Below are 14,985 nucleotides of genomic sequence, written 5' to 3'. Positions count from 1 at the left end.
TTACATCCCTCCAGTCTGAAGAACATCCATTAACCACTACTCTCTGTTTTCTGCCCTTTACCCAACTTCCTCTCCACACTGCCCCACTCCCTTTAATACCATGAGCCTTAATTTGATCAACAAGCCTCCTGTCCGGCACCTTATCAAACACCTTTTGACAATCCATCGACACAACATCCACTGCATTTCCTTTCTCACTGCACTGTGTTATTTCCTGCAATAATCCCTGCTGTCTGTCCTGAATCAATCCATTTCACTACCAAATGTTGCAACATTTACTTCTGTAGCCAGAATCCCCCGCGCAGGGGTAAAGTGCTCTATCAATGACACCAGGAGCCCAGACACGGGACCGGGCTGTGCTCTGAGTAGGCGCAGTGCCAGTGGTGGAGGTGGTCTGAGGTGGAAGAGACATTCCGCGAGTCGGTAGGAGTTTGTGGGCTCAGCGGAGCAATTAGACCCCTGGGTGGGCTGGGCAGCTTCATAAACACCTGGTGTAGGCCCCAGGCACCTAATATGAGCCGGCAGGACCCATGTTTGACCCGCGATGATAGACCCGACCGCTCGGGGTAACTAGCCGAATTCTTAGACACGATCAGCGTGCCTGGGCGGCCATCTTGGTACAGGAGCAGAGGGCGGGCAGGGCTTTAGGGTCCCAGTGAACTCGAGAGAAAATCATTTCCTTATTTATTCTCAGTCTGCACACTAGGGATGTAGAACTGAACCCAACCAGAGAAGAGGGAGTGAGAAAACTGCAGATGGAAGAAAGAAATGATGGAGGTGGTGCGATGAGTTTGGATTTCAGCACAGGGTGGAGGGAGAGTGTGTGGGATGGCAATTTACAGCTTTGGGAAACAAGAGACGAAAGAATGTTCCATAAAAAGTAGGATTGTCTGCCCTCAATTTCTATCCTGCACTTCCAGTGCTGACTTTCGTAAACACCTTTTACAGGATATTAGAAGAGGAGGATTTACAGACAGGAAACTCGAACCAATCAAGATCTGACAGAGTCACTCGATTCACTTGAATATCATCGGCCTTTGAATGTGAAAGGAGAAATGTTTGTCTGCTCTGTCTGTGGGAAAAGATTTCAAACATCAGTGTGACTGGAAAAGCACCGAGACACACACACCCGAGTGAGAGTGTTCCAGTGCACTGATTGTGGAAAGAGCTTTAACTAGTTACACAGCCTGAAAAAACATCGCACTATTCACAGCGGTGAGAAACCATACACGTGTTCTGTGTGTGGACGAGGCTTCAACTGATCGTCAAACCTGGAGAGACACAAGGACACCTGCACCATGGAGAATCTGTGGAAATGTGGAGACTGCGGGAAGGGATTCAATTGCTCCTCTGCGCAGTCACACCGGGGAGAGGCCGTTCACCTGCCCCATGTGTGGGAAGGGATTCACTTATTCATTCAGCCTGCTGATACATCAGCGAGTTCACACTGGGGAGAGACCGTTCACCTGCACTGTATGTGAAAAGGATTCACTTGTTCATCCAGCCTGGTGAGACACCAGCGTGTTCACACTGGGGAGAGGCCGTTTACCTGTCCTGTGTGTGGGAAGAAATTCACTGCATCTTCACAGCTCATTGAACACAAGCGTGTTCACACTGGGGAGAGACCGTTCGTCTGTTCCGTATGTGGGAAACAGTTTGCTAAATCATCTCATCATCTGAGTCACCAGCGAGCTCACACAGGAGAGAGGCCGTTCATCTGCTCTGTGTGTGGAAAGGGATTCACTAATTCATTCGAGCTTCATGCTCACCAGCGTATTCATACCGGGGAGAGACCTTTTACCTGTTCTGTGTGTGGGAAGGCATTCACTCGTTCATCCCACCTCACTGAACACCAACTTGTTCACACCAGTAAGAGACCGTTTAAATGTTCTGACTGTGAAAAGAGCTATAAAAGCAGAAATGATCTGATGAAACACCAACGCACTCACACTGGGGAGAGGCCGTTCATCTGCTCCGAGTGTGGGAAGGGCTTCCCTCTTTCATCCAACCTGCTAACACACCAGCGCATTCACACTGGGGAGAGGCCATTCATCTGCTCCGAGTGTGGGAAGGGTTTCACTCGTTTATCCAACCTTCAGTCACATCAGCGAGTTCACAAGTGACTGCAGGGGTTGGATTCTGCTTTTATTGTTGCCGTTAATCACATCCAGGACTGAACCATGTTCACTCGGACAGTTGGAGTTTGTTGCTGCTGGTGTAATTAATCCCTCTAACTGGGCTGGAGTTTAATTTTCTGGATATCATAGAATCATAGAATGGTTACAGCACAGAAGGAGGCCTTTCGGACCATCGAGCCTGTGCCGGCTCTCTGCAAGAACACTTCAGCTAGTCCCACTCCCCGCCCTTTCGCTGTAGCCCTGCAAATGTTTTATTTCAGGTACTTATCCAATTCCCTTTTTGAAAGCCACGATTGAATCTGCCTCCACCAGCCTTTCAGGCAGTGCATTCCAGATCCTAACCACTCGCTGCTTAAAGAAAAGTTTTTTCTCATGTCGCCTTTGGTTCTTTTGCCAATCACCTTGAATCTGTGTCCTCTGGTTCTCAACCCTTCCACCAACGGGAATATTTTCTCTCTACTCTGTCCAGACCCCTCATGATTTTAGAGCACCTCCACCAAATCTCCTCTCAACCTTCTCTGTTCTAAGACGAACAACCCAGCTTCACCAGTCTATCCATGTAACTGAAGTCCCTCATCCCTGGAATCATTCTTGTAAATCTTTTCTGCATCCTCTGTCAAACAACGATCAAATAAATCAGCTTTGTTTCCTACATACAGCGAGTCGATTCCTTGATTTCTCCAAGAGGAGACTAATTGATGTCCTGTTATCGACTGTTCCTTTTCTCCTTTGTATTTATAAAGTGCCTTTCACGGCCTCTGTTTTAGTGATGTTGGTTGAGGGATAAATGTTAGCCAGGACACCAGAGAGATTTCTTCGAAATAACGTCATGGAATCTTTTATGCCCACTTGAGAGGTCAGATGGTTCTGATTCTCAGAAGATCAAGATGTAGAATCAGTTTGGGTGGAGATAAGAAATAATAAGGGAAATAAGTCACTGGTGGGAATAGTCTATGGGCTCCCTATCAATAGCTGCACTGCAGGACAGCATATAAATCAAGAAATAATGGAGGCTTATAAGAAAGGTACTGCAATAAGCATTGATGATTTAAATCTTTATATTGATTGGATATATCAATATAAAGATTAGGTAGCCTTGAGGAAGAGTTCATAGAGTGTATTCGGGATGTTTTCTTAGAACAATGCGCTGTGGAACCAACCAGGGAGCAGACTATTTTAGAATTGGTAATGTGTAATGAGACTGGGATTAATTCATGATCTCATAGTAAAGGATCCTCTTGGGAAGAGTGATCATAGCATGGTAGAATTCCAAATTCGGTTTGAGGGTGAGAAACTTGGGTCTCAAAATAGAGCCCTGAAAAATAAAGGCAATTACAAAGGAAGGGTAAGACAGTAGATCAGGAGTGGCAGACATTTAAGGAGTTATTTCATAACTCAGCAAAAAAATTCCAGTGAGAAAGAAAGACTCTAAGAAGGATGAACCATCCGTGGCTAACTAAGAAGTAATGGGTGGTAGCAAATTGAAAACAAAGGCATACAATGTTGCGAAGATTAATGAAAGGCCAGAAGAGGGAACTATTTAGAAAATAGCAAAGGACAACGAAAAAAAAAAGGGAATAGATTGAGATTAAACTAGCAAGAAATATAAAAACAGACAGTAAGAGCTTCTACAGGTATATAAAAAGGAAGAGAGTAGCTAAGTTGGTCCCTTAGAAGATGAGACTGGGGAATTAATAATGGGAAACAAGGAAATGGCAGAGAATTTGAATAAATATTTTGTATCGGTCTTCACTGTAGAAGACACTGAAAGCATCTCAATAATTGATAATCAAGGGGCTATTGGGAGGGGAGAACTTAAAACTATCACTATTGCTAGGGAGAAAAGGTACTCGGCAAACTAATGGGACTAAAGGTGGACAAGTCCCCTGATCCCTAATAGCCTGAATCCTCGGGTCTTAAAAGAAATGGCTGCAGAGATGGTGGCCACATTGGTTGTAATCTACCAAAAATCCCTGGATTCTGGAGAGATCCCAGCAGATGTAATTCCCCTATTTAAGAATGGAGGGAGACAGAAAGCGGGAAACTGTAGACCAGTTAGACTAACATATCATTGGGAAAATGCTGGAGTCATTATTTAGAAAATCATAATGCAGTCAAGCAGAGTCAGCATGGTTTTATGAAAGGGAAATCATGTTTGACAAATTTGCTGGAGTTCTTTGAGGATGTAACGAACAGGGTGGATAAAGGAGAACCAGTAGATGTCTTGTATTTGGATTTCCAGAAGGCATTTGATAAGGTGCCACATAAAAGGTTACTGCACAAGATAAGAACTCACGGGATTGGGGGTAATATATTAGCATGGATAGAGGATTGGCTAACAAACAGAAAACAGAGAGTAGGGATAAATGGGTCATTTTCAGGCTGGCAAACTGTAACTAGTCGGGTGCCACAGGGATCAGTGCTGGGGCCTCAACTATTTACAATCTATATTAATGACTTGGATGAAGGGACCGAGTGAATGTAGCTAAACTTGCTGATGATACAAAGATAAGTGGGAAAGCAAGTTGTGAGGAAGACGCAAATAATCTACAAAGGGATATAGATCAGCTCAGTGAGTGGGCAAAAGTTTGGCAGATGGAGTATAATGTGGGAAAATGTGAGGTAATCCACTTTGGTAGGAAAAATAAAAAAGCAAATTATTATTTAAATGGGGAGAGATTAGAAAATGCTGCAATACAGAGGGGTCCTTGTACATGATACACAAAAAGTTAGCATGCAGGTACAGCATAATTAAGAAGGCAAATGGAATTTTGACCTTTATTGCAAGGGGAATGGAGTATAAAAGTAGGGAAGTCCTGCTACAACTACACTGTTGGTGAGACCACACCTGGAGTACTACATACAGTTTTGGTCTCCTTATTTAAGGAGGGATATACTTGCATTGGGGGCAGTTCAGAGAAGGTTCACAGGGTTGATTCCTGAGATGAAAGGGTTGTCTTATGAAGAAAGGTTGGGCCTATATTCATTGGAGTTTAGAAGAATGAGAGGTGATCTTATTGAAATGTATAAGATTCTGAGGGGGCTTGACAGGATAGACGCAGAGAGGATGTTTCCCCCTGTGGAGGAATCTAACACTAGGGGTCATAGCCTATTTAAAATGGAGATGAGGAGGAATTTCTTCTCTCCGAGGAACATGAACCTTTGGAATTCTCTGCCCCAGAGAGCTGTGGAAGCTGGGTCATTCAATATATTTAAGGTGGAGATAGACAGATTTTTGAACAATAAGGGAGTCGTGAGTTATTAGGAGTGGGCAGGGAAGTGGAGTTGAAGGCAAGATCAGATCAGATCAGCCATGATCTTGTTAATTCCTGGATTCTTTTACCTCAATCTGGTTCAGTAAAATTACTGAGTCGAATACCTCTTGTGCTTTGAACAAAGCAGTCTTTATTACCGGCCAGTAAGACCTATCAGACAGAAGATATACTCTCTGGATAGAGCGTACACACTCCCTACGGATAGGTGAAGTTACATCGTAAAGCGTTAACAGTTATACAGTTTTGAAATCAGATAACAAAATACAAATGGATTGACAGTCTAACTCAGCCACTCATTAGTCAATCTATATGAGATGTTCTTCTTGAAAGCTCAAGCATTGCCTCTAAATGTTTCAATCTAATGGTGTGACTATTTACTGAGACCTTGCAATTCTGCAGATGTATTTCATGTTACAATTATATATTATTGGCAGGATTAGTGACTTGAAACCTTGAGACAGACTGTTAGCTATGCTGATGTTGCACTATTTGCAATCTGACATTCTCCCAGCTATTCTTCCATGGCTTATACATTTTCATATATCCCATTTACTTTACTGTCCTTAATTCCATATATTCCGTTCAGATATCCACATCCCCCCTTTTATCATTCTATGATAACATTTAGGATCATTCTATGAGTATTGCATTGTTGAGTAGTTCTCTAGTTTGTTGGATCATAACCCGGGAACCCTTGACCACAAGAGGGTCTACTAACCTTGTCATTGCTTTACAGCAGAGGTTAAGGCAACCAACAATCAAACAGCAGGTAATTATTATGATGAGAACAATTGCCCCATGTATTAGATAGGATCTCCAAGATCCACCCAGAAACCAATCAAACCTGCTAAGTTCTTTTGCTGGTGTGGATAACTTTTTCACCTCCCTCCTTATGTGATCGGCAAGGTGGGTTATGTTTTCTGAACTATCAGGAATGTAAGTGCAACATTCAGATCCTATCAGGGCACACGTTCCCCCTTTCTCAGCTAACAGGTAATCGAGGGCCATTCGGTTTTGTAATGCTATGGTCCTTATCGCTACCATTTCAGCTGTGATGCCCTCCAGAGCCTCAGCAGTGCGGTTAGCTACCTGTTCCAATATCGTTTCTTTGAATCCATCTAACAGTCTCAGTTAGGGTCAGTGGAACGGTGCGCAAAGGAATTCCCCCTTTGGAATGTATAGGGATATGTGAACACACCCAGCATCTAGTGAAGTGCCCTTTTTCCGCATAAACGTAAGACATATACAAAAAGGTGTTTACATGGAGCTCTCGCCTTTGTCTTCCTTCCCATGCACCAAAACTGTCATATATCAACACTATTATGCAGACAGTGGCATACAGACACAGTCTCATCTTATAAATAGTCCAATTATTTAGCTGATAAAAAGAGTTCTGTTTTCCCGTTTCCCTTCTTCAGGTCTCCGTCAGTGTATTTGGCTGTCTTACGGGTAAAAGTTCAAACTGATCCTCCTTCAACTGCCTTGTTCAGCTATGGGGAAGAGGAGATCTGGAACAGAAACAGGAATTAGACTAACCAGCAAAATTTGTTTAAATGGTGATGAGCTTGCAGTGGTGCAGGTGAACCCAGGCACTTTTCCCCTCAACCTTGGCTGCAGTGGGGGTAGTGAGTGACACCTAAAAAGGCCCCTCCCATTGTGGCTCTAATCCCTTCCGAATCCATACTTCCCTGGTGCCACGAGGGACAATTCGGGTAAAACTGGGAGGTCGAGGTGAGCATCTTGAACCTGGTTGTGAACTAGTCGCAGAGCCTGAGTCAGAGAAAGAACATAGGTGGTCATCAGTCTAGCTGAGATCTCATATCTAGGAACAATTTCCCTCATTAACACCTTAACAACAGTCTGAGTCTTATTGTCCAGGTTAGGGTAGGCTTCAATCCATCTGCTAAACACATCTACTATTACTAACACATATCTGTAACACTGAACTTTTTGCAACTCAATGTAGTCCAACTGAAATGTCTCAAAGGGACCTTCGGGTAGGGGCGTTTTACCCCAATCACAGGGGACTCTCTTCCCTGGATTATGTTGCTGGCCAACCAGGCAACGACTACTGATGTTCTGGGTGAGCGCCTGGAGTTTAGGGTGCCACCAAGTAGCCAAAAGTGTGTCACTCGTGGTCCTTGCTCCACAATGAGTAGCAAAATGCAGACATTCTATAACCCATGAGGCCAACTCGTCAGACATGCAAGTCTGTTCCGCGGGAGTGGTCCAGAGTTTAGAAACATTGTCATAAGTACATGCATAATATTTCCACAACAGTTTATCTTTTTCAGGAGCGTCCCCCTGTGCTTTTATAACATCTTGGATGGTTGGCATTGGTTTTTCCGAGGCTAACTTATCCTTCGCAGGATTTTTAGTCTGACTCATAATTTTGGGCACTACCATCTGTTGGTCACGAGAGGCCTGTTTGGCCTCTTGGTCAGGACAACGATTCCCTATATCAACCAGAGAATTTCCGGTAGGTTGGGCGGTACATTTGACAATGGCAATGCGTTTGGGGAACATGAGGGCTTGCAACAAATCAGATACTAACTGTTTATGAGATATCTCATTCCCCTGTGAGGTTAGGAATCCCCTATTTTTCCATAATTGTCCGAAATCATGCGCCACCCCAAAGGCATATCTAGAGTCGGTATAGATATTGACTTTGAGATCTTTGGTCAAGATACAGGCTTGGGTGAGGGCGAATTGTTGAGCAGAATTCCAAGACCTGATTCTCCTGGTTTACTATGGCGTATCCTGAGATTCGTGTATCTTCTGGATTAATAGAAGTACTTCCGTCAACATACATAAACAATCATGACTGGGTTCTTCCTCATCTTGGGGTGGCTCAGTAAGAATACAGTCTGGATCTTCCATCAACTAAATCTTCCCTGACTGATGTGGCCTCTTAAATTAAAGATAAGCAATCATGACTGGGTTCTTCCTCATCTTGGGGTGGCTCAGTAAGAAAACAGGCCGGATTAATTGCAGTACAGTGCCGAAAAGTCAGTTTAGGATTGCCTGTGATTTCAGTGGGTTCTGTCGGATAGAGGGCCAGTCCACATTGCCCTGCACTGGGATCTCAATTAATGGGAGTATAACCCACTTGGAAGGGGTCCTCTGCCCACACATGAGGATCCACATAATCAGGTATGTCCGAGCCAGTATGATGCCGTAGAGTTGTTAATACTTTCTCGGGGTCCCCATTAAATTGGACTGTTCGGCCATGTTTTACAATTTGCACATCCCGGCTGGTAGGGTCAGCCTCATCTATGGCCTTACGTACCATAACTCCCAAATCTTTAGCATGGTGAGGGGCTAATACTTCACGAGCAATATGCGGTGCCATTGTTAGGGGCTGTTTCCACAGATTCTTATCCACTTCCACAAAATCTGCCTCTCTTTCCAGTCCAGTCACTCTAGCCCTTAATAGAATTCCCTTCACTTCCCCTTCGTGATCCTGATAAAAGTTCTGCAGGTCCTGATTCTTTCCACTGGGATCGTATGCTAGGGTCACGTGATAGGGTGCCTGCGGCAGGTCCAGAGACCACCACTGAGGGGTTCTAGTGGTATAATACTGCCGCTTAAGGGTTTCCTGTTTTACAATAATCCCATTATCTCCACACTCCAAATGCAACTGGAATTTGCAAAGGAGGTCTCTAGCCATCAAGTTACAGTCCAGATTGGTTGTGATAACAACTCGATGTTCCACCGATTCTTCCTGGTAACCCATTTTAACCGGTTCTGACACTGGGAATGTCGAGATTTGTCCCAGGAATCCTGAAAGTTCCTGTGTTTCAGTAGAAGCAGGGAGTTTAAGCTTTGATTGTACAGAAGACATGAAGGCTCCCGTATCTATCAAAAAGGGTTGCCACTCATTCAGAATGGGTTCGTCGTCCGGGGAGGATCCCTGCACAATCAAGCTGCGTAGTCAATCGGGGGACAATTGACCAAAGGGGTTGTTCTGGGAGAAGTTAGTGTAAGATCCTCCTCTCCCCCCTTGCCCCCCTCCTCTTCCTTTTCCATGCTGACGGTAGGGGCAATTTTTATTCCAATGTCCTTCCTGCCCACAATTAAAACAGTCAATTCCTCTTACCCAGTCCCAGCCTCTTCCCATACCATGCCGGGGACAATAGGGAGGTTTATTAGCAGGGCTCGGGCCGTTTGGTTGTTTAGTATAACCGTATCCTTGCTTATCCATCCAATCCTGTATGCAACACTACGGTTCTATTGATCCTTCCTCCCGAGATGGCTCTTCCTTTCTAGTCACGTATTCAGTCTTGACCCGGGTTGGGGGCGCACCTCCCCCCTCCCCTTTCTTTTTCTGCCAATAATATCTAACTGCCCTTTCCATCTGTCCGGATAGCGTGAGCAATCAAATAGTTGTTTGAAGATCACAGACATCTATAGAGAGGTGGTCTGCAGCTTGTTGTGCATCAGGGTTTGGCATTGGTCTGACAGGGAATTGGTGTCGGGACTTTGGGATCTTGGAAATCATCCGGAGGATGTTTCAGAGCTGTCTGACTGCTTGACAGTTCTGCGTCTCGATCGGCGGGGGTGTTTGCTATGTCTTTCACAACTTGGACTAGTAGGTTGACTAGAAGATTTACGGGACTGTTTGTGATGTTGAGATATAGTTCTGCCCTTTCGAGTGTGAGATCTGGTCCTTTCGGCTATATTGCCTGTGAACTGGAGATCCGAATCGCTATCAGAGGATGAGGAGTCAGTTTGGGTTTGTTGCTTTGGTGATATGTGGTTGTTCCTAACTCTTTTTACCAGAGTGTTAGGTGGAGGGTGTTGGGAAGAGGACTGGAGTAAGAGGCCAGTGGGTGCGGGAGGCGCCGTTGGGCGCTGAGTCAGTGGCCACTCATCAATTTCATTTTCAGCCTCGGTTAACACAAAGCCAGCCATTTTAACTTGTAGTTGATCAATACCTTTCTCAGAGGTCCCAGAGGATCTCTTAGCAAGTTTCTCGTGCGCACATTCATTCTTTTTTTTAAGACGTCTACAGTTTTAACATGTGTTCCCTCTGTCAATGCAAGTCCTAATTTAATAGCATTTGTTTGCCAACTCGATAGAAGTGATGCATCTTTTAATTTCTGACAATAATGTCGCCAGGTTGCAATTACATTTTTTTTATCCCCTTTTCCTCGTCCCCTTCTCCAAATTAATCCCTGTGCTTTTTTTTTTTTACCTCTACGCTTCTAGTGTCACTTAGAGGCCACTGGTCATCCCCTAATAATTTGTTCAGGGCTCCTGATAATTTTCTAAAGTCTTCAGCTCTTTCAGGGAATTCCTCACATAGCTTTTGTAGCGGACTATCCGCATCCGTGGTTTTATCTAACTGATTACCCATTTTCACACTGCCCCTCGTATTACTGTGTCGCTACGCGTTCGTGTCGTCATGCAATTTAAACAAACTTAAAAATAGACACAGACTTTACAGAACTAACACGGACTTTAACTAACTCCAAATAACCAAACTTTACTAATGCTAACACTTACCCGCGTCGCCGCGCGATTTCAATACTAAACTACCACGTCGCCTCGCAGTTCACGTCGCCGCGCAATCCGCGTTGCCTCGCAGTTCACGTCGCCGCGCAATCCGCGTCGACCCGTGGCTCGCGTCGCCGCGCGAGTTAAGATACTTTAAACTTTAAAAGATAAACAAGGACTTCTAACACTTACCCGTGTCGCCGCGCGGTTCGCGTCGCCGCGCGATTTACAACATAGACAAAGACTTCTAACACTTACCCGCGTCGCCGCGCGGTTCGCATCGCCGCGCGATTTCAATACTTAAAACTTTACTTAAAACTCTAAACACTTTAAGACTTACTGCCATTAGCACTGACTTTCGCGATTCGCGTTGCTGCGCCTCTGCGTCACTACGCGTCGGTGTCACTGCGCGTTTATGTCACCGCGCGTCTACGTCACTGCGCGTTGACGTCACTGTGCGTTCGCTTCACTGCGCGTTTACGTCACTGCGCGTTCGCTTCGGCCCTACCTTCAGAGTTGCTGCGGGGGTTTTTTTTAAAAAATTCAATCAGAGCCTAGACGGGCCAAGTGATATACAAGGTCGACGTCGTACCTGAGTTGAACACCTATCTTCTATTTAAATCCCCATTTTATTCTCTGTGAGCCTAATTTTCTAATTTTGATTTCTTATGAGCCTCAATTAATTTCTTTTAGTCTCCAAATTTCCCTATCCTTTCGCGTTACTGCGCAGTTTAAATTCAATCAGTCAATGAAAGCCCTAATTTAATGGAGTTTTTCTGCCAATTGGACAGGAGTGATTTTATATTTTTCATAATTTAAAATCTCAGAACATTTTTTTCTTTCAGCACCTATTTAGTACGTTACTTTTTTTCCATGACTAGAGAGAAGTCTGGCACGTAGGCTGTGGACTGCTTTTCGTTATCTCAATTGTTCCAGCCTCAAGGTCGTGTTATTTAATATAATTTTTTTTTTTTAAATCCTTTTGAATCCATCTCAGTTGTTTTGCTGTGCCTTCTCTGAATGTTTTCTTTCAACAAGTTTTTTTCTTTTTTTTTTCAACAAACCTATCCTTTGGGCATTTCCTGGCTCCGTAACTTATCCGAATATACGTAATTCAATAAAGTTCACACTCTTAAACTTCCCACATACAGGACAACACTACGAAGGGTTAAAACAAACTTTCATTCTGTTTGAGATAAAACAAACCACAACTCCCTGGCTTTTTTTCTACAGTAAAAATCACAGAAGCATTTCTCATTTAAACAGACATTCACAAGAGTCTCTTTTCTTTCCTATTAATTTTTTTTTTGGATCCATGATTGATCATCTATCCCTATCTAGCTCTAACTATCTTTCCAAGTCGCCGCTTGGTTTGCGTCATCGCACAATTTCCCTATCTCTATCCCTATTCTAAGTTTGAAAGGTATTCACCAGATTGTCCTGGATCTCGTTCAGACACTACCTGAGAACCAGCGAGTGGCTAAACTTTCCTCAGACTTTTGCAACCGGGGGAAACTGGAGCAGTATTGAAATCATACTCACTCCAGTGGCCATTTTCCCCTCGTCTCGTCCAAGGCTAGTCTGGCTCTTAATTCGCAAGTTTTCGGCAGTCGTCCGTTGAGATCCCACTTCTGACACCAAATGTTAATTCCTGGATTCTTTTACCTCAATCTGGTTCAGTAAAATTACTGAGTCAAATACCTCTTGTGCTTTGAACAAAGCAGTCTTTATTACCGGCCAGTAAGACCTATCAGACAGAAGATATACTCTCTGGATAGAGCGTACACACTCCCTACGGATAGGTGAAGTTACATCGTAAAGCGTTAACAGTTATACAGTTTTGAAATCAGATAACAAAATACAAATGGATTGACAGTCTAACTCAGCCACTCATTAGTCAATCTATATGAGATGTTCTTCTTGAAAGCTCAAGTATTGCCTCCAAATGTTTCAATCTAATGGTGTGACTATTTACTGAGACCTTGCAATTCTGCAGATGTATTTCATGTTACAATTATATATTATTGGCAGGATTAGTGACTTGAAACCTTGAGACAGACTGTTAGCTATGCTGATGTTGCACTATTTGCAATCTGACATTCTCCCAGCTATTCTTCCATGGCTTATACATTTTCATATATCCCGTTTACTTTACTGTCCTTAATTCCATATATTCCGTTCAGATATCCACAATCTTATTGAATGATGGAGCAGACTCAAGGGGCCATATGGCCTACTCCTGCTCCTATTTCAAATGCTCTTATGGGGCCTCATGTGAAAGACGGCACCCCTGACAGTGCAGCGCTCCCTCTGCACTACATTGGAATGTCGGCCTAGATTTTATGCTCCATGCTCTGGGGGTGGACTTGAACCCACAACCTACTGACTCAGAGACCACCACTGAGCCACGACTAACACCGCATTGCTCGGGATTATTTGAGTTATCTTGCCGTCTGTTACTCCCACAGACAAGTCCGAGCTCCCCATACCTTCAAGAGCGCCTCTCCTAGCCTTGCGATCAGAGAATCATAGAAATTTACAGCACAGAAGGAGGCCATCATGTCCGTGCTTGCTGACAAAGAGCTTTCCAGCCTGATCCCACTTTCCAGCTCTTGGATCGTAGCCTTGTAGGTTGCGGCACTTCAAGTGCATATTCAAGTACTTTTTAAATGCTATGAGGGTTTCTGCCTCTTCCATTCTTTCAGGCAGTGAGTTTCAGACCCCCACCAACCTTGGTGAAAATATTTCTCCTCAAATCCCCTCTAAATCTCCTACCACTTACTTGAAATCTATGCCCCCTGGTTATTCAACCCTCTGCTGAGGGAAATAGGTCTTTCCTATATGCTCTATCTAGGGCCCTCATAATTTTATACACCTCAATTAGGTCTCCTAAGCCTCCTCTGTTCCAAAGAAAACAACTCCAGCTTATCCAATCTTTCCTCATAGCTAAAATTCTCCAGTCCAGGCAACATCCTCGTAAATTTCCTCTACCCTCTCAGAGGCAGTCACATCTTTCCTGTACTGTGGTGACCAGAACTGCACGGAGTACTCTAACTGTGGCCTAAGTAATTTTTTATACAGTTCAAGCATAACCTCCCTACTCTTCTAGTCTATGCCTCGGCTAATAAAGGTAAGTATCCCGTATGCCTTCTTAACTACCTTATCTACCTGTCCTGCTACTTCTGGAATCTGTGGACATGCACTCCAAGGTCCCTTTGTCCCTCTACACTTCTCATTGTCCTACCATTTATTGTTTATTCCATTTCCTTGTTAGCCCCCCCCCAATTACCTCACACTTCTCAGTATTGAGTTCCATTTGGCACTGTTCTGCCCACCTGACCAGTCCATTGATATCTTCCTGCAGTCTACCGCTTCTTCATTATCAAGCACAGGGCCAATTTTTGTATCATCTGCAAACTTCTGAATCATACCTCCTACATTCAAGTCCAAATCATTGATTTTATCACAAAAAGCAAGGGACCAGCTACTGAACCCTGCGGCAGCCCACTGGAAACTGCCCTGGGAGGGTGTAGAAGGACATTTACTCTGTATCTAAACCAAGCTGTAGTTGGCCTGGGAGTGTTTGATGGGGAGTATAGAGGGAGCTTTACTCTATATAGGTAGAGGGAACTTAACTCTGTACCTTGCCCGTGCTATATATAACCTGGGAATGTTTGATGGGACAATGCAGAGGGAGCATTACTCTGTCACTAACCCGTGTTGACTATGCCCTGGGAGTGTTTGAAGGGTCAGTGTGGAGGGAGCTTTACTCTGTATCTGATCCGTGCTGTACTACATGTCTTATTACATTAATATACTTGCAGAATTGGCATATAATGAATTTCAACACTGATAAATGTGAGGTATTGCATTTTGGTAACAGAAATAAGGAGGTCACATATTAGTTGGAAAATCAGAATCTAAATGGGGCAGAAGAGCAAAGTGATCTCGGAATACAAATGCAAAAATCACCAAGAGTAGCAACGCAGGTTAATAAGGCCGTTAAAAAGAGCAAACCAAGTACTCGGGTTTATTTCCAGGGGGATTGAATTGAAAAGTAGCTAAATTATGCT

General features: G+C 44.0%; 2 protein-coding genes across 2 annotated transcripts in view; both read left to right on the top strand.

The window, feature by feature from the left end:
• The window catches only part of LOC139273581 (zinc finger protein 436-like), a 201,639-nt gene that overhangs the window by 121,030 nt on the left and 65,624 nt on the right, over positions 1-14,985 (top strand). The window lies entirely within an intron of this gene.
• Positions 545-2,766, top strand: LOC139274105 (zinc finger protein 436-like). The gene is made up of 2 exons (XM_070891150.1): positions 545-566; positions 1,486-2,766. The coding sequence occupies exons 1-2, from the start codon at positions 545-547 to the stop codon at positions 2,121-2,123; spliced, it is 660 nt and encodes a 219-aa protein (XP_070747251.1). The 3' UTR covers positions 2,124-2,766.

This window comes from Pristiophorus japonicus, chromosome 9 (assembly GCF_044704955.1).
Source record: "Pristiophorus japonicus isolate sPriJap1 chromosome 9, sPriJap1.hap1, whole genome shotgun sequence".
Taxonomy (NCBI): Eukaryota; Metazoa; Chordata; class Chondrichthyes; family Pristiophoridae; genus Pristiophorus; species Pristiophorus japonicus.
Note: the sequence above shows the minus strand (reverse complement) of the source record. Positions and strands in the feature narration are given on the sequence as shown.

Bases quoted from the DNA above. Each gene is read 5' to 3' on its own strand.
- LOC139274105 (XM_070891150.1), top strand. From the start codon at position 545: ATGATAGACCCGACCGCTCGGG. The intron at 567-1,485 runs GTAACTAGCCGA...GTATGTGAAAAG, and splicing joins GATAGACCCGACCGCTCGGG to GATTCACTTGTTCATCCAGC.